This window comes from Chiloscyllium plagiosum, unplaced genomic scaffold, assembly GCF_037043375.1.
Source record: "Chiloscyllium plagiosum isolate Xiang-an unplaced genomic scaffold, Cpla_swu_hap1 HiC_scaffold_13, whole genome shotgun sequence".
NCBI classification, from domain to species: domain Eukaryota; kingdom Metazoa; phylum Chordata; class Chondrichthyes; order Orectolobiformes; family Hemiscylliidae; genus Chiloscyllium; species Chiloscyllium plagiosum.
The window spans coordinates 36,062,012-36,082,489 of NW_028270151.1; the positions used below are offsets into that span (position 1 = coordinate 36,062,012).

Here is a 20,478-nt window from a genome sequence, read left to right on the forward strand (position 1 = left end):
TCTGTGTGTGTAATGGTGCAATGGTGGTCACCTGTAATGTGACATGAACCCAAAGTCCCGGTTGAGGCCCTCCCTATGGGTACCGAACTTAGCTATCAATCTCTGCTCGGCCTCTTTTTGCTGCTGCCTGTCCTAAACTCCGCCTTGGAGGACGGTCACCCGAAGGTCCGAGGTTGAATGTCCAGGACCACTGAAGTGTTCCCCAACTGGGAGGGAACACTCCTGTCTGTTGATTGTTGTGTGGTGCCCATTCATCCATTGTCGTAGCCTTTGCTTGGTTTCCCCAAAGTACCATGCCTCCGGGCATCCTTGCCTGCAATGTATAAGGTAGACAATGTAATCAACAGACAGGAGTGTTTCCTCCCAGTTGGGGAACACTTCAGTGGTCCAGGACATTCGACCTCGGATCTTCGGGCGACCATCCTCCAAGACAGACATCCGACAGGCAGCAGTGAAAATTGGCTGAGCAGAGGCTGATAGCTAAGTTCGGTACCCATTGGAAGGGCCTCAACCGGGACCTTGGGTTCATGTCACATTACAGGTGACCACCATTGCACTATACACACAGATACTCCTACACACACACACACACACTCTCACTCCTCACATACACATGGACACACATATACACAGACGCGCACACAGACACCCACATACACCCCCTCACAGACTTAAGACACTCTGCACTCACTGCACACACATACACTTTCTCACACTCACAACCCCCAACCCAGACAGACACACACAGACAGACAGACAAAGACCCATATGCACACATATTTTGTGGGGTGAATTTGTACTTGCAGGGTTACACTGTACTTTGCTCAAAAACTGCATGAATTCATGTAAAACTCCGTTATCTCACTTTTTAGATTAGAATCAATCTAAACATCATGGCATAGACAAAGAACACAGGGGACCAACACCTTCAACATATTGTCTAGCTATCACCGTTGTTAACAGCTAACCCGAGAATGCAACTTTTTAAAAGACAAGGTTTTGTGATTTACACATGAAAGAAGTGAAACTGTCATGCGATTCTAACAGATGAAAGGCTTAACAATCAATTTTTCAATGTATAATTTCAGTTACATCACACTATAAATTTTTGCTATAAATTCTGTGTGCTAGGATTGAGCCCTCCACTACCACCTGATGAAGGAGCGACGCTCCGAAAGCTAGTGTGCTTCCAATTAAACCTACTGGACTATAATCTGGTGTTGAGTGATTTTTAACTTTGTACACCCCAGTCCAACAACAGCATCTCCAAATTATAACCATTCAAATAGTAATACTCCCTGCTACCAAAGTGGACCATCTCACGTGTATCAACATTATCATCTGCTGTGCCTTTGCCCACTCATTCAACTCATCTGAATCACACTGAAGCATTTCTCCATCCTCTTCAAAAGATCACCTTCTCACTCAGCTTTGTGTCATCTGCAATGTTGTTCATTCTTAACTGCCCTCTGCAATGGCTGAGTAAGTCAATCAGTTGTATCAGTTGCTAACAAGTCTTAAAGAACTGTGGACACCGCTTGGCAATGCAGATATTGCTCTGTCAACCCTGTCAATGCTGCTAAGTCCTCTTTACCCACATCTGGGGGACAATGCCAAAATTGGGCGGGATAGTTGAGCACAACACCTCAGGGCAGGTCAGGGCAGAAGTAACAGCACAGGGTATACAGATGGATAAGACGATTGCTCTGGAATCCTCAACATTGATTTGGATCCCATGAAATATAATGGGAGCAGGTCAAACGTGGGCAAGGAAAGCTTTAGCTGATTTCTATATATCGCACTCCCACTAAGCTGATGAATCAATACTCTGGGTGGGGGATTTGTTGTACGTCACCAAGACTGGCTTGGCATCACGACTGATTGAACTGGTCAGGCTCTAGACAGCTGTCAGACTTGGTCTGCAGCAGGTAGTGAGGGAACCAAGAGGCAGAAACATGCTTGACCTCATTCTCACCAGTCTGCTGCAGATCTGTCCGTCCTTGACAGTATCAGTCAGAATGTTCGCCACCCAGTCCTTGTGGAGACAAAATCCTGCCTTTACAGTGACAAAATCTTTTAGCATGTTGTGTGGCACTATCATGGTGCTAAATGTCTTTGAACAATTCTAGCAACTCAAGACTAAGCATCAGTAAGGCACTGTATATCATCAACAGCAGCAAACTGTATTCCAACTAAATCTCCAAACACATATCCTTGACTCTACTATTACTCAGGCCAGGGGATCAACTCAGGTCCAAGAGAGATTGCAGGAATGCTTGTCAGGAGCAGTTCTAGGCATACCTAAAAATGAGGTGCCAATCTAGTGAAGCTACAATACAGTGTTACTTATATGCCAAGCAGCAAGTGATGGACTGAGCCAAATGATCCTACAATCAGATCAGACTCTACAGTCCAGTCACATTCAGTCTTGAATAGTGTTGGACAATCAAACAATTTACAGGACATGGATCCACAAACCTTCCCATCTTTAATGGCACGGGAGCCCAACATTATCAACGTAAATGATAATGCTGAAGCATTTGCAGTAACCTTCAGTCAGAAGTGCTTAGTGGATGATCCATCTCATCAGAAGTCCTCACCATCACAGAATGAATCAAAATAGCTAAAACTATGTGAAATCAAAAAACAGCTGAAGCCATTGGATGCTGTAAAGGCTGTAAGGTCTGAAAGCATTCTGGCAACAGTAATGAAGAGATGTGCTCCAAACCTTTCCGTGACCCTAGCCAAACTGTCCCAGACCAACTACTGGAAAACTGATAGTTAAATGCCAGACTTTGTTTAAACTTTAAACCAGATTAATTCTATCAAAGGCATTATCCTGAGAAGTGCATCAGAGAAAGTAAATATTTTGCATTCACTGGAATAAATTTCAGAATTAGAAACGTCTTCTTTCCATTGAAATACCTTATCTAAGAGTTGTCCGTTTTTACGCAAAGCTTCACATGCACACAAGAACCAGCAATCTCCCAAGAGGCCTTGTTTTATCTTTCCATCCTGTGGGTTTTCTGGAAATAACCGAGGTGATCTCGAAATTTCCTGTAAATTCCAAGCAATTTCAGTCAAATAAAAGAGCACACAATATCAGTGAAACTTTACATTATAGGAACAGGAGTATGCCATTCAGCCTCTCAAACCTGTTCTGCTATTCAATGAGATCACCTGTGGCCTAACTTCATATACATGCCTTTGGCCTGTATGACTTTATATGTTTGCTTAACAAAAATTTATATATCTCAGATTTAAAATGAACAATTATACTCAAGCAGGAAAAATCACCTCTTCAGCTGTAGTTTAAAAATGTCAAAGACAATAAGCCCACATTTAATACTGTTTATTTTGTTCATTTTTTTATATAAGCATGTCAAATTACTTTATCACATCAGGAAATTTCCCACATCATAAAACACAGGTGTATTTGGCCATCATGCTGTGCCAGTTCCAAGAAGGATACAACACTCCAGTCAAGGCCAAATTAAAGATTATTTATTTATTTCCATAACTTCCTCGGTTGTGTGTTATGTGCTTCTTTTTATAATAATTCCAAAAGCATGCCCCCCTCAAAAAAACTACATAAACTTGGCCTTCCAACTTCAATGATTTGTGCATGCAAGATAGCAAATATTTTTCCCTGCTTTTTTTTTGGATTATAAACTGAAATGAAAATTTGACTACTTAGGTCCTTGACATCCAGTCCATCTAGACCACTCATAGTTTGCACACCTCATTGAAATCTCCCCTCAGCTCCCTCTAAGGAAAACCAACTCCAATCTGTCCAATTTTTCCTTGTAACTTCAATTTGCCAGTCCTGACTACAACTTTCTTCAATCTTCTTTGTTATTGAGGAACTCAGTTTAGTACATTAGACACAATTTAGTGTCATTTATTAACCTGTATTTCCAATTGAAACTTTGCCCCAGATTATGGTATCTAGAAACGTCCTTATCACTGACATCAGATTGACTAGCCTGTAGCCAACCGAGTTTATCCGTCTTACCTTTTCAGAAGAGCACAACACTTGCAACTCTACATTCATCTGACACCACTTCCGAATCAGAGGAGAATTGAAAGATTGTGGCTAGAGTCTTCCTTACTTATTTGCAATAGGAATTATTTCAACAGACGAGGCATCAACACATCCTATCAGCTTCTGTACAAACCAGTATGTGACAGTTTCCCCAAGACAAGAAAGATTATTGAAGATTCTTAGCTGTAAAAATGACTAAATTAAAATACTCTACACTTTATGGTAGTTCCAGGGCAACGGCATCAGTACATTTTAAGTATTAAACATAACATTTCATCTAAATGGATTTTACAGGTCTCTCACAGTCTTAACCAGATTTTAGTGATGCCTCTGCTAATGATAATCCCTAACTGTCTGCTCTCAAGTGCAATAAAATCCCTGCCAATCTCATGAATACCTATCACCTGCTCCCACAATGGGATAGGTAACTTGATTTGATCAACTCTCAATGTCACAGATTATATCTGATTTAACATAATTATTGACCAGCTGTGTAAAACAGTAAATTTTAAAATATAAGTTATGCAAATATTGCATAAAATTGTGCAAGTAAACTACTGTAAACCTTGTGATAAACTATATATTTAAAATCTGTGTGAGCAGTTGAGATACTTTCCAACCAGACAGATAAATTCTCACCTGTGGTCGTAGCCATGTGATTTTACTTCTGAATTTAGCAATGGGTGTAGAATAACTTGAAAAAAGAGATGTGCTAGAAGCAGGGAAACCAGGATCTTCAAATAGTTTCTTCTTTGGGATCTCCATATCCAAAATGGTCATTGTCACAATACACTTCACATATGCTCAAAGAAAGCCCCGCATAATCACATTTTAATTTCCATCAGATTTTTCTTTAGACTGAGAAAGTAATTGTTAAAGTAAAATTATTACGTTAGCAACAGAAATACATTTATTTTCCAATTATGAATAAATGATCATGAAAGTGCATAAAATTCACTTAGTTCTTACAGCATTTCAAGATAATTAGAGATGAAAAAGTAATTTGGCTTAGTTCACCTGTTCAGAAAGAGTCTACAATTCCCCCTCTGCTCCTGAACATTGAATAATTCCACAGTTTTCATCTTTAGTCTGGACATCTGGAAGTCCATTCTATGTATTAACTATAATTGCCTTTTTTTTTCTAAACCTCTTATTCTAGAATATATTGACTCTTGTATTTTAGGTGTTTGACATTTTCTCACCATCCCTTCAAAACAATGTCCGCCCAGTCCTTCAGTTAGGAGTCGGTAAGGTGCAAGCATCTGTAAAGTGTCTAATGTAATGAACTGGGAAAACTGTACCGTAATTTATATTGTATCTCCATAGTATTTGTTCTGGTCATCAAAAGTGGAACACATATCAAGTCTAATTCTACCTTTAAAACATTACATTTAAAAAATGTAAAAAAACGATTATATGCAGTAACATGTTTATAGCAGTGAGGCTATTATCTGCAAATGAAACAAAAAGTAATACAATGAAATCTAATACTACCATCCTTTTTTTCCATAACTATGAGTAGTCATTACTTTCTTTTAATCTTGTGACTGCTCAAACTCATTGGTCTATCTTACTTTTCCTGTGAGGCTTACAATTTGTTCGATTATCAACTAACTCAGCTCAATGTAGGTCCAGAACCTTCACGACACCTTTCACTATTTGGATTCCAAGCTTTGGAATTACTTTCCTCCCACCATGTCTCTATTCACTTTCCTTTATTCCTTTTCAGACTACCTTTAAAAAAAATATTTTGTTTCAAAATTTTAGTTGCTGCTTCTAATTATTTGGATCAGAGTTGTCACAAATTGCAAGTAATTCGTTACCCACTTTTAGTAACAGCACAAGGTTTTGGAAAGAGAAATTTCAATTAAGTGCAAAACTCTGCCCTTGAAACATTTTCCCATGACTAATCAGTCCTATTTATTTGGACAAGAATAAAGTGTATTTAATCTGCAGGTTATGGTTCCAATATTTTGAATTTTAATTGCTATCATTAAGTGTGAACAAATCATGTAGTACCTGCAGGTTTCTTTTTGTTTTGAGTCACTGGAAAATGTTCTGAAGATTCATTTTTCTGGATACCCGCCTTTGCTGGGCTCCCAGCCTGGCTCAGATTTAGTCGAGTGCCGGGGACTTGGGGCCCAGAGATCCTCTCTCTCAGCCGGAGCGGAATATTTCAGTTAGGACAATGGTACACACAAGAAACAAACGAGCGAGACCGTAAAACGTACAGATTTTACCTGGAGAACAGACAATCTTTCTTTCATCTTGCAAGAAGCTAATGGAGGCTGCTTCAATACACATTGCCCTCAATTCAACTCGCAGTTCCGCCTGTTTGAGTGGTTTCGACAACGCCAAACACTCAGTTTCACGTCATTGTCAAAATAGGATTTGGGCTGTCATCAAGAGAATTGTTGACATGGAAGCAAACATCTGCATTTCTGTCGCGCCTCTTGCAACCTTAAGATTCCCAAAGAGCTGCACAGTCCCACATTTAATTTTTAAAAGCATAGCCGCTGTTGTAATGTAGTTAAGTGCTCGAAAATCAACAAGAGTGATCACGGTGCTGTATAAATGCAATATATATTACACAAATGTTTACTTGCGTACAGCAAATCCCCATAAACAGAAATGTAATAACGACCAAATAATAGTGAATCGAGAGAAACTATGGTGTCAGCTGGCGATCTTAAAGTGCGTTTGTAAGGAGCGGAATCACCATTTATGGAACATTATGGTGCAATAAAATATATGTAATTTACAAACCTCCTTAATCAAATCATAATGTTCAAAATCCTTCACGGCTTCACCTCTCATCTCCTACATTAATATTTACACTCAATTCTCGCCTCAAGTATCGCAGATGTTACCATCAGTGGCTGTGCCTTCAGTTGTCAAGTCAGTAAGCTTTAGAATTCCCCTCCTTGCACTTCACCACCACACTGCCTTCAGGTCACTTGTCAGTAAACATGCTTGTTCTGATCAGCTGACTTAATATCTCAGGTGCCCTGGGTTGTTTTACTGAAGCTAAGCTTCTAAATATGATATAAAAACTGAGTCTAATTCAATTAAATATTTATTGGATACATTGAAAGACATGGCACTGCATTAAAATTATTTTATATTCTGCATTGAATTAATAAAGGACATAACCTTTATCATAATAACAAAAAATGTTCTGCGGATCAGGCAGCACCTTTGAAGACAGAAACCAATTTAACATTTCAGGTCAATTGCCTGTCATTAGAACAGCTCAAATGACATTAGTTTCTGTCATTACGGTGCTGCCTAACCGACTGAATACTTCCAGCATCTTCCCATTTGTATCTGAGATTTCCAGCAGAGACAGCATTCAAAATGCAACACCCAAAATTTCAAAATCATTCATAATTTAAGCCTCAATTATTTTAAGCAAGTTTGAAACAGATTTTAAAAATAAATTTATATCTATATGATCAAATGTGTTTACAACGCTCTGTAGGATGATAATTAATTCCTGTGAGTACAATAACCTGGTAACCCAAATGAAGTTTTAATTTTTTTTATTAAATCACAAGCACAAAATATCCAAAATTGGTTCCTAGTCTAGCGAGTTCTTAGCGAGTTTTGAAAAGATTTGTAGTTCAGCTTGAGGTTCTGGATGTAGGTTTGTTCGCTGAGCTGGAAGGTTCATTTCCAGATATTTCATCACCCTACTAGGTAACATCTTTAGTGGGCCTCAGGCGAAGCATTGCTGATAAGTCCTGCTATTTATTTGTTTGGGTTGGTGATGTTATTTCCTGTAGCAAAGTCACTTCCTGTTCATTTTCTCAGAGGGTGGTAGATGGGGTCTAACTCAATGTGTTTGTTGATAGAGTTCCGGTTGGAATGCCATGCTTCTAAGAATTCTCGTGCATGTCTTTGTTTGGCTTGTCCTAGGATGGATGTGTTGTCCCAGTCGAAGTGGTGTCCTACCTCATCCATATGTGAGGAAACCAGTGAGAGAGGGTCATGTCTTTTTGTGGCTAGTTGATGTTCATGTATCTTGGTGGCTAGTTTTCTGCCTGTTTGTCCAATGTAGTGTTTGTTACAGTCCTTGCACGGTATTTTGTATATTTTCTTCATATGGAAAATGATTCTGGGAAAGAATCATTTATAACTAAGGGGATAAAGAAGTTAAACATTGAGTTTAATAATTATATATATCTTGTTCATATACATTATTGCATCAATGGAAATAACAATTAGTCCATCCCTCTGAGTTCAAGTGTATTCACACTGACAGTAATTTCTCAAAAGAATTTCCAAAGAGTAGACCTTTATAGCAATACTGAAAAATGTGTTGCTGGAAAAGCACAGCAGGTCAGGCAACATCCAAGGAGCAGGAGAATCGACATTTCGGGCATAAGTCCTGAAGAAGGACTTATGACCGAAACGTCGATTCTCCTGCTCCTTGGATGCTGCCTGACCTGCGGCGCTTTTCAGCAACACATTTTTCAGCTCTGATCTCCAGCATCTGCAGTCCTCACTTCCTCCATTATAGCAATAGAATACATTGTTCAAGTAGCATGGCAGAAACAAAGTAAATTATAATAACATGCTACTACAAAGGACATGATTTGAAATTTTAAGATATACATCAAATGTGAGTGTGAAACAAGACAAGGAGGGACCTCACGAAGTGATCATGCAGCATCAAAGTCCTCTTTTAGAAAGAAATAAAAGTTTACCAACAAACATCTTAGGTGGAGAATTAGCAGTATAAATTAATTGGATTAAATATATTCCCAACCCTTATGACGCAGTGCATATTTCTAATGCAACACCAAGAATGTAATTTAAACATCCAGTATAAAAAACAAGTTAATTGTAATGATCACAATCTAAATCAGCTAAATTATGTGAGTACATTATTAACAATCCACAGTTATCTTGATTGAGGCATATACAATTATCAGTGGCATGGAAGGATGGATATGAAGCTTCCCCGTTGCTGAAGGTGTATAATAAGGAGAAAAAAAGCAAAGCCAGCAGAAAACAGTTTAAGGAGCATGCTGCCACACCCAATTTTCCACCCATCTCTTTCCGCAACCACCTTTTGCCCCAAGTGTCTGCAGAAGCCATAGTGGACTGTACAGCCACTCAAGGACTCACCGAGAGTGGAAGAGAGTCATCCTTGTCTGCGAGGGACCGCCAATGACAAATGATGGTAACATGAGGGCATCATTTTAAAGGGCGGAAATTTAGAGGGGATTTGAAAAAAGCCTTTCTTTAACTCAGAGGATGATGGGAATCTGGAATGCACTGTCTGGGAGGGTAGTGAGGGAGGAAATCGCACACAATTTACAAAATAGGTGGGTGAGCACTTGAAATGTTGTATGACTCTGTGTCCTTTTGCCTCCACAATATCTGTTATACTGATCAAAAAGCGTCAATCCACCTTGACCTACACGTTCAAAAATACCTGATATCCATACATGTTGAGAATGTGACTTGAATTACACTGCATTTACCCAAATTGGAGATCATGTACCAGAAATATGCTTGTTCATCAAACATTTTCTATTTCAATCTTAAAGGAAGACCTAATATTTTTCTGTCACATTTATTTGTCACGTGATATAAAATGTTTCCATATTCATCACCTGGGTGATTTACACAAGTTAAAACAATGACAAAACTACACAAAGCTTTTAACATTTTGTTCTTGCATCAAACCTTTTTCTGAAAAAGAATGGCTGGATAATTTTCTTTTGAATGCTATTCTGAAAGGTTAGCAAGTATCCATGCCTTACTTTGGTTCACAATTAGAGTCATAGAGATGTACAGCAGGGAAACGGATCCTTCGGTCCAACTCTTCCATGCCGACCAGATATCCTAGATAAATCTAATCGCATTTGCCAAGATAAAATAAGTGGCAAGTCACCAATGCAAACTCGCCTCCCCATGTGAAATTGATAGGAGACACATAAATCACCTTTAGAGCACTGTGACTTCAACATTACATTTTATTTGATTATAGGATCTATTAAATTTTTAAAAATATACCAGGAATTGGAGAACCTGTACACTTTGCTGAACTTAAGTGGCAAGTTCTGTCTTTAGACTAAAGGATCTGCATAACACAGCATATAAAAATTGAAAACACCAGAACAGATTGAATCCGACATGAATAAAAATTCACCCAATTGTAAAGAAAGGTGATACCCAAGCTTTCTAAGCTGATATTGACAAATTATAGAGTATTTTCAGATCTTTCTCTACAATGAAAGCTCAAAGTATCTTGCACTATGTTTTTCATAGATTACATAACTTCAGTTTTATAAATATCAATGGAAATTGGATTAATCCTTTCTACATGGTCACTATAGGCCTAAAGTAAAGCATGTGCAGCATAAGAAATAAACAAAAATGTTGATATTTATCAACAGGAAGTACAAAGCAATCCACATCAAAAGTGGAAAATTAAAAATTTTAAAATCAATTGTTTAAATTCTGGATGTAGGTTTGCTTGCTGAGCTGGAAGTTCATTTTCAGACGTTTCGTTACCATACTAGGTAACATCTTCGGTGAGCCTCCGGCCAAAGCATTGCTGATGATTCCTGCTTTCTATTTATATGTTTGGGTTTCATTTGATGATGTCATTTCCTATGGTGATGTCATTTCCTGTTCTTTTTCTCAGGGGGTGGTAACTCGGGTCCAAGTCAGAACCTCAGTACATCCAGAACCTCAACTTGAGCTACAAATCTTCTTAATTATTTTAAATTGCCTAATATACAGAACTTACACATTTGATGTATACAAAATATGTATATGGTCTCCATTACCAAGAAGTATTATCCATTTTATAATTGTTTATTCCTTCTTAAGTACATTTTCATTTTCAAACACAAAGTTCTGGTGATAAACCAACTGAAATTTCTGAGGCTATAGCCATGCACTCAATCCAATGTACTCAGGTTTTCTCCAGAAAATACTTTTCAAGTATTCAGTTTTAGGCTTTTCCACTGCCTCACAACATATCAGTTCAGATGTATGCATTGTTCTTTCTTGACTGAAAAATTACTTTACAGTCTGCTCTACTTTATGTCCCATACACAAACACACAATTCCAGTAATGTTCCAAATGTTACTGGAGATGTAACAAACCTCTGTCTGTTCTTACGTTGTTGAAACAATGGCACTGTCCAAGTCAACCACTAAATCATGGCTTCCTTGTTTATTTTTGTATACATTCATGTTTCACATTATCAGTACTTTTTTTTCCTTTTAAAACAGATATATATATAGTTCAGTTTGATGAATTTGTAAGCATAAAAATGTTTCTATGGTTTTAGTTGGCTAATAAAAAGATAGTTTTATCTATACAAATGAAAGACAAAATTGAAAGCTGGAAATCTGAAAATAGAAACAGAATATGTTGGAAATATACAGCAGATCAGTTAACATCCAAGAAGATAAAGACATGTTATAATGTTCTTGGTATATTTGATCAGAACTGTGTTTGATTTTTATTTTAATCTTCATTAGTTATCAATGAACATTATGAAAAACATAAACCTGAAAATTACAACTTCCACATAAGATCATGGATAAATAGCTTCTTCAGTCTTGGGGAAAATATAACTTTCATCTTAACAATAATTTGCCATTATGCAAAACATTTTTTGTGTAAAAAGACAGAAGATAAATCAGTTTGGGTTGGTAAGATAAGTCTATTATCTGGACATCATAAAATCGTTCTGATTTACAGAATTTTTTTTGTAAACAATTAACAATCCATTTTCTGAGGAAGTGTTTTATTTCATTTTACTGAACATGGTATAATGAGGCTTCTGCTAAAAGGGAACAGATTATAAATCAGTAGAATACTGATAAAAAAAGGCACATTGGCTGCACTACCTCTGAAAAGTATGGCCAGTTAAACAGTTGCATACAAGTTCTTGTGCAAATTCATAACACAGTTTTTGGCCCCTATAAAAATTTACTTCTTTGTGAACATACTTAAGAAATACAAGAAAACAAAATGGGGAAAAAGTACAAACATTTATCAGAATAAATGGACTTTGGTGAGGTGGTTCCAGTGTTGACACATTGGCTATAATTCTCTCAATCTTGTCTTTATTTCCTCGGTCATTCTGAATAGCATATTTGCTAATTCCAACATTTATAGCTATGGGAGCACATACTATTCATCAAAGATGAATAAGAGAGGTGTCCTAGATAATCCGTGGAACTATAGTCAGGCATCGAAACAAACAGAAATTGTTGGCAACTGTCAAAACCACCACATTAGTACAGCACCAATCATAACCAACTGCACAATATTCTATCTTACCTCTGAACCACAACCAGGCACCTAAACCAGCAGACTGTGAAACAACAGCCAATGTTGAACTTTAATGCATCACACCCTAAGTTCTATAACATCCTGCTCCAGCACAGAATGATAATTAAATACTCAGATAAGCCCATCAACCCACTAGGTTTGCCAATTTCTAAAATAACTGAAACAAAGGCACGATGGAATTGAAATGAAATGGTGCTTAGAGATGGTACACTTTAGACTCTATTATATAAGCTGCAATGTATAATGAAGGCTTGTCCTAGAGATTAACAGAAAATATCTCATTAGAACATTGAAACAAATGTTCTTTTTTTAAGCTAATCATTCTGATGATTTGTTTTTCTATGTATACTGTAATGGAACAGTTGATTAATTTGGATAAAATAATCAAGTACCTAATTCCACTATTTCAAAGAGTGCAAGTAACTGAACTCTAAGAATTCAAGAGTTCATTTACTTTCTCGAAAATATTCTTTCCAATAATTTTTTTGAAAAAATTCTACAGAAATGTGAAGTAGAATATCAGAAAACAATAAGAGAAGTGACACACATTTCAAATCATAGTACAATGTAAAGGCAAAATAAACTAATGTTAATTTTGGATCAAATGCAAAGGGGTCAATAGAAAATACTTTGAAACAACCCAAATGCATAACATTTAAATCATTACATTTACATCTCTATGCTTTTGTATGCATCCCAGTCTAGATTCTAGTCTGCCTGAAGTATGTATCATGAATTAAGTTGGGTATTCCTTATGGCTGAAATCTCCTTTCCAAGAGAAAATCAAGATGCATTATGCACCAATTAATGCACCAGAAGACCTTGCATTAAATAATGCATTACTGCTGAACAATAACTGGTGTTACTAATTTATTAATACTAATTTATATTGAAAATGGTATATTTGAGCTGAGCAACATGTACCATCAAACTTATTAGAAGTGAGAGGTTTACTAATGAATCTTTCTGTTTTGGCAAAATGAGAATTCTGATGCTTTATGGTGTCTCAGTTATTCCTGTTCAATTTAGCAATACATCATACGTAGTTTTTATTCTGTAACTAACTAACCAGAAGCAACTAATACTATACTACAGTCTGTTCTGATATAACATGATAATTCTGTTCTTGTGCGATCTCATGTTGTAAGAAAATCACACAATAGCCACACCATTTAAACTGATGGGGCCGGAATCATGTTATAGCCAATACAGGTAAGGAAAGTTCGCATTCTACAAATAACGGTCTAAATTCTTCAAGTGCGTTCAAGCCGATTCGTGTCAAAGAAACACATGTTATAGCAGAACCGACGTAATTATTTCATTAGCACCAACCTCTTCAAGCAGCAATAGGTTCTACACTGTAGTAACTAACTTGCTGGAGCTGGGATGCTGTCTGTTCTTTCAAGCTGTTCTGCTCACTGAAGATTTCGAGTGCCTGGATTATCAATGAATCATCCTCAATCTACAATCTGTGAAGCTACATGTCCCATATGTATGTCAAGAGTGACAAGATTACTACTGTAACTACATGCCCAATGGTTGGATGAAATACTGTCTTGTAAGAAACAGTTTTGGAATGCTGATTTAGGCTTCTCCATTCCCTGGAAGAGGTCCATAAGGTAACCAGCGTAAATCCTGGAAATTTGTTTAAATTAAAAAGTCATAGCTGGAAACATTTTCAGTTTCCAGAGCTGCTCTCGTGTAAGTTATTTTCTAGGATGCATCCAATAATGGTATGGGTTAATCAGCTACGCTGAGACATTAACATCCCTGAGTGAGATGGGGTTTGATGCATCAGATGGTTTATCTTCTAGAAATGTCATAACAGCAGCAGGATTAGCACTGTGTGCAAAAATCTGTTGGATTGCTCTCCTCAAGTTCACATGCAGTCTGTTCTGAGTCAGGTAAAAGGTCTCTATGGCAATGGCCTTCATGGTTCCAGCACACAGATCCTCATACAAAGGACCAGTGTACATTCGTGAGGTCTGGAAGAGAAGCAATTTGAGAAGTTACAGGATTTCTTGGCTGTCAAAATAAATACAAGATAATAAATAAATAGAACACATTTGTAAAAGTGTTTCTCTCAGAGTACATAAGCAACTCCCAAGGTGAATTTAAATACTTTAGATCCTAACCAGTTAATGGGTGAAATAAGACTATTTATCACATCATACCTGCTTATTTTTTAAATTAACATATCAGTATCCTCTTATTCTCCCTATCTACTCTGCTTGGTCTCCTCATACTTTTGAATATCGAATCTTTTCTAGTCTTCTCTTACAAGTAAAACAACTTCTCCAGTATATTTTCATAATTGGAGTCCCTCATTCCTGGAACCATTCTCTCATAAAAATGTTTGATAAATTATTGAGACATAAGGCTACTCAATGAGATAAGAATCCATGATGTTTGCAGTTAGCGAGGATAGAGAATTGGCTAACTACTAAAAACAAGAGTGAATGGATTAAGGGGGCATTTTCAAGAGTGCAACCTGTAACTAGTGGAATGCCACAGGGAATGATTTTAATGAAGGAAATGAATGTACTATTACCAATTTTGTCAATCATAAAAAATTAGGGACGGAAGCAGTGAGGATGACTCAAGGAGTCAACAGAGGGAGAGAGACAGACTAGGTGATGGAGCAAAAATTAGGCAGATGGAATATGATGTAGGAAAGTGTGAGGTTATGAACATTGGCAGGAAAATTAGAAGATCTAAAGACTATTTAAATGGGAAAAGACTGCAGAAAGCTGCAGCAGATGGGGATTTGGGAGTCCTAAGACATGCATCACAAAAAGCTAGGATCCAAGTTCAGCAGAGATAGGGAAGGCAAATGGAATTTTGACCTTAAATTCAAAGGGATTGGAGTGTAAAAACAGGGAGGACTTGCTAAGGTAGACCAAACAGTTAATGAAGCATATAGTGTCCAATATTTTATGAATAGTGCAAAGAGATTATGTTCAACTTATATGAGGCAACAGTCAGGCTACAGCTGGAATACGGTGAACAGTTTTGGGCCCCTGAGCAAGGAAAGATCTGTGGAGGCAGTTTAGGTTAATCCAAGTTATGGAAGGATTTTCTAATGAGAGAATGAGTAAATGCGGCTTGTACTCATTGCAGTTTAGAAGACTGAGAGGAGATGTAATTGAAACATACTAGATTCTTAGACTGCTTGACAGGGTAGATGAGGTGGCACGATGACTTAGTGGTTAGCACTGCAATCTCACAGCCTCATGGACATAGCTTTAATTCAAGCCTTGGATGACACTCTGTGTGGAGTTTGCACATTCTCCCCATGTTTGCGTTGGTTTCTGCCAGGTACTTCAGTTTCCTCCCATTGTCCAAAGATGTGTAGATTAGATGGATTGGCCATACAAATTGCCCATGTGTTCAGGGTAGGGTGGGCTAGGTGGATTAGCATATGGTAAAATATGGAGTTACGGGGGATAGGGCAGAGGGCTGGGTCTGTGTGGGATGCTGTTCAGAGGGTCTGGACTTAATGGGCCAAATGTCCTCTTTCTACATTGTAGGGATTCTACGATTCTTGATGAGGAGAGATTATTTCCCCTGTAGGGCAGTCTAGGACTACAGGACATAATCTCAGAGTAAAATGTCACCCATTTAAGATACAGATGAGAATCTTTTTCTCATACAGTGCAGTAAATCTGTGAAATTCTTTACTGCAGAGGGTTGTCAAGGCTTGAAGGTCTTTGGCCTGAAAGATCTATTTTCCTGTTCCTCGGATGCTGCCTGACCTGCTGTGCTTTTCCAGCACTACTCTAATCTTGACTCTAATCTCCAGCATCTGCAGTACCCACTTTCGCCCTGGTAAACGCAAAGCTGAGATAGAGAAATTTCTAATGATAAAAGGAATCAAGAATTATGGAAATTAAGCAGCAAAGTGGAGTTGAGATTATCAAATCAGTTATGATCTCATTGAATGGTGGAGCAGACTTGATGGGCCTAATTTTTCTCTTACATCTTATGGCCTATACCTCTCCTTCACTCACTTCAAAAAGCCCATATCCTTCCTAAATAGTAGGTGGCCAGAACTATACACAATATTCCAGCTAAGGTCTAACTAGTATCTCATAGAACATAGAACATAGAAGAATACAGCGCAGTACAGGCCCTTTGGCCCTCGATGTTGCGCCGATCCAAGCCCACCTAACCTATACTAACCCACTATCCTCCATATACCTATCCAATGCCCGCTTAAATGCCCATAAAGAGGGAGAGTCCACCACTGCTACTGGCAGGGCATTCCATGAACTTACGACTCGCTGAGTGAAGAACCTACCCCTAACTTCAGTCCTATATCTACCCCCCCTTAATTTAAAGCTATGCCCCCTTGTAATACCCGACTCCATACGCAGGAAAAGGTTCACACTGTCAACCCTATCTAACCCCCTAATCATCTTGTACACCTCAATCAAGTCACCCCTAAACCTTCTTTTCTCTAATGAAAACAGCCCCAAGTGTCTCAGTCTTTCCTCATACGATCTTCCTTCCATACCAGGCAACATCCTGGTAAACCTCCTCTGCACCCGTTCCAGTGCCTCCACATCCTTCCTATAGTATGGCGACCAAAACTGCACACAATATTCCAGATGCGGCCGCACCAGAGTCTTATACAACTGCATCATGACCTCAGGACTCCGGAACTCAATTCCTCTACCAATAAAAGCCAGTACACCATATGCCTTCCTCACCGCACTATTTACCTGGGTGGCAACTTTCAGAGATCTGTGTACATGGACACCAAGATCCCTCTGCTCATCCACACTACCAAGTATCCGACCATTAGCCCAGTACCCCATCTTTTTGTTATTCTTCCCAAAGTGAATCACCTCACACTTCGCTACATTGAATTCCATTTGCCACCTTTCTGCCCAGCTCTGCAGCTTCTCTATATCCTGCTGTAACCTGCCACATCCTTCCTCACTGTCAACAACTCCTCCGACTTTCGTATCATCCGCAAACTTGCTGACCCAACCTTCTAACCCCTCTTCCAGGTCATTTATAAAAATGACAAACAGCAATGGTCCCAAAACAGATCCTTGCAGAACACCGCTAGTGACGGCACTCCATGAAGAAACTTTGCCATCAACTACTACCCTCTGTCTTCTTCCATCCAGCCAATTCCTAATCCAAACCTCCAACTCACCCTCAATGCCATATCTCCGTATTTTCTGCAGTAGCCTACCATCAGGAACCTTATCAAACGCCTTACTAAAATCCATATATACCACATCTACCGCTTTCCCCTCATCAACCTCCTTCGTCACCTTTTCAAAGAATTCAATAAGGTTTGTGAGGCACGACCTGCCCTTCACAAAACCATGCTGACTATCCTTGATCACATTATTCCTATCCAGATGTGCATAAATCCTATCCCTTACAATTCTCTCTAAGACTTTGCCCACAACAGAAGTGAGACTCACCGGCCTATAGTTACTAGGGTTATCCCTACTCCCCTTTTTGAACAAGGGAACCACATTTGCTATCCTCCAGTCTTCTGGCACTACTCCTGTAGACAAAGAGGACATAAAAATCAAGGCCAATGGCTCTGCAATCTCCTCCCTTGCTTCCCAGAGAATCCTAGGATAAATGCCATCAGGCCCAGGGGACTTATCTATTTTCACCTTTTCCAGGATTTCCAACACCTCTTCTCTACATACCTCAAAGCCATCTATTCTACTTATTTGTGACTCAGTATTCACATCGACGACAATGCCCTGTTCCTGAGTAAATACTGAAGAAAAGTATTCATTCAGTGTCTCCCCAATCTCTTCCGCCTCCACACGCAACTTCCCACTACTATCCTTGACTGGACCTATTCCTACCCTAGTCATTCTTTTATTCCTAACATACCTATAGAAAGCCTTAGGGTTTTCCCTAATCCTACCGACTAAGGACCTTTCATGTCCCCTCCTTGCTGCTCTTAGCTCTCTCTTCAGGTCCTTCCTGGCTACCCTATAACTCTCAATCGCCCCAATTGAACCTTCACGTCTCGTCTTGAGATAGGCCGCCCTCTTCCATTTAACAAGGGATTCCAATTCCTTATTAAACCACGGCTCCCTCGCACGACCCTTTCCTCCCTGCCTGACAGGTACATAAGTATCAAGGACACTCAATAGTTGCTCCTTGAACAAGCTCCACATATCATTTACACTCTTGCCTTGGAGTCTACTTTTCCAAGCCACACATCCTAAGTCATGCCTCACCGCATCATAATTTCCCTGACCCCAGCTATAACTCTTGCCCTGTAGTACACACTTATCCCTCTCCATCACGAGAGTAAAAATCACCGAATTATGGTCACTATCCCCAAAGTGCTCACCTACCTCTAATTCTAACACCTGGCCTGGTTCGTTACCCAGAACCAAATCCAGTATGGCCTCATCTCTTGTTGGCCTGTCGACATATTGTGTCAGGAAACTCTCCTGCACACATTGAACAAACACTGACCCATCTAACGAACTTGAGCTATAGCTTTCCCAATCAATATCAGGAAAGTTAAAGTCCCCCATAACAACCACCCTATTACTGTCACTCATCTCCTGAATCACCTTCCCTATCCTTTCTTCAATGATTCTAGGACTATTAGGAGGCCTGTAAAAGACTCCTAACAGGGTGACCTCCCCTTTCCTATTCCTAACCTCAGCCCAAACTACCTCAGATGGCAAGTCCTCATCCATCGTCCTTTCCACCACTGTAATACTATCTTTGACAAACAATGCCACACCTCCCCCTCTTTTACCCCCACCTCTGACCCTACTAAAACATTTAAATCCTGGAACCTGCAACAGCCAATCCTGTCCCTGTTCTAGCCATGTCTCCGTAATAGCCACAACATCGAAGTCCCAGGTACCAACCCACGCTGCAAGTTCACCTACCTTATTTCGTATACTTCTTGCATTGAAGTATACACACTTCAAGCCACTTTCCTGTTTACAGGCACCCTCCTTTGAAATTGATGCCATGTTCCTAACCTCCCTACACTCCAGGCCCTGCACCCTGAAGCTACAATCTGGGTTCCCATGCCCCTGCAGAGTTAGTTTAAACCCCCCCCAAGAGCACTAGCAAACCTCCCCCCAAGGATACTGGTGCCCCTCAGGTTCAGGTGTAGACCATCCTGTTTATAGAGGTCCCACCGTCCCCAGAAAGAACCCCAGTTATCCAAAAACCGGAATCCCTCCCTCCTGCACCATCCCTGTAGCCACACATTTAAGTGTTCTCTTTCCCAATTCCTCGAATCTCTATCACGTGGCACGGGTAACAAACCAGAGACAACAACTCTGTTCGTTCTAACTCTGAGCTTCCAACCTAGCTCCCTGAAAGCCTGTCTAACATCCTCGGCACTCCTCCTACCTATGTCGTTGGTGCCAATATGGACCACGACTTCGGGCTGCTCCCCCTCCCCCTCCAGGACCCGGAAAACACGATCAGAGACATCATATACCCTTGCACCTGGGAGGCAACATACCAAACGTGAGTCTCTCTCGTTCCCACAAAACCGCCTATCTGTGCCCCGAACTATCGAGTCCCCAATTACTACTGCTCTGCTCTTCTTCACCCTTCCCTTCTGAGTAACGGGGACATCTCCTTTTAGTTTTTGACTGTCGAATAATTTCTAAATGTCGAATACTCCTGCCTTGGTCACCCTGGAGCTACGTATCTGCATGGAAATTAGATCACATGCATGTAACTCAATGAGAGCTTTTAAAATATTTACCTTGTTTCTAATGCTTCTGCAAAATAAGCACTTTCAAATGTTTAATGATAGGATACCTATTTCGTAAAGTTTCATTGGTGAATCCTTAATGTAAAGTATTTTAAATATCTTACATGGTTTTCCAGGAATCGTCGCACTTTGTAGAAATCTGGTAAATAGTTATTTCTGACTACAATCTGTAACCATCGAATTTTAATTTCAGCATTCATTGAGTCGAGCAGCGCAGAGTAACTCTTCGAGAGCTTCATCATGGCCTCTGACAAAGCAAAAAATAGAAAGTTCAGGCATTTCAACTCATCTAGATTGTTTATATTGATAGAAATATTAACTGAACAAACAAACTTTCAAAAACAGTTGATGTTGTAG

The 20,478-nt window shown here is 39.2% G+C and overlaps 2 protein-coding genes across 12 annotated transcripts in view; both read right to left on the reverse strand.

Moving 5' to 3' along the window:
- capn10 (calpain 10) overlaps window positions 1–6,967 on the reverse strand; it is a 46,016-nt gene extending 39,049 nt beyond the window's left edge. For 3 of the 10 annotated variants that reach the window (XR_015759171.1, XM_087993524.1, XM_087993523.1), the window contains exons 1-3: window positions 6,286–6,794; window positions 4,685–4,903; window positions 2,926–3,057 (exon numbers count right to left, since the gene is read on the reverse strand). Coding sequence is in view for 9 of the 10 variants with exons in the window: in XM_087993524.1 (XP_087849650.1) it covers window positions 2,926–3,057; window positions 4,685–4,825 (273 nt within the window). In the remaining variant the exon portion in view is untranslated. The other 7 variants (XM_087993522.1, XM_043702380.2, XM_043702375.2 and 4 more) reach the window with 6 other exon arrangements.
- A 4,238-nt stretch (window positions 6,968–11,205) lies between these two features.
- The window catches only part of rnpepl1 (arginyl aminopeptidase like 1), an 84,868-nt gene continuing 75,595 nt past the window's right edge, over window positions 11,206–20,478 (reverse strand). For both annotated transcript variants that reach the window (XM_087993526.1, XM_087993525.1), the window contains 2 exons: window positions 20,226–20,368; window positions 11,206–14,359 (listed from right to left, as the gene is read on the reverse strand). In XM_087993526.1, coding sequence (XP_087849652.1) covers window positions 14,123–14,359; window positions 20,226–20,368 — 380 coding nt within the window. In that variant the 3' untranslated portion in view covers window positions 11,206–14,122. The remainder of the gene's footprint in view (window positions 14,360–20,225; window positions 20,369–20,478) is intronic.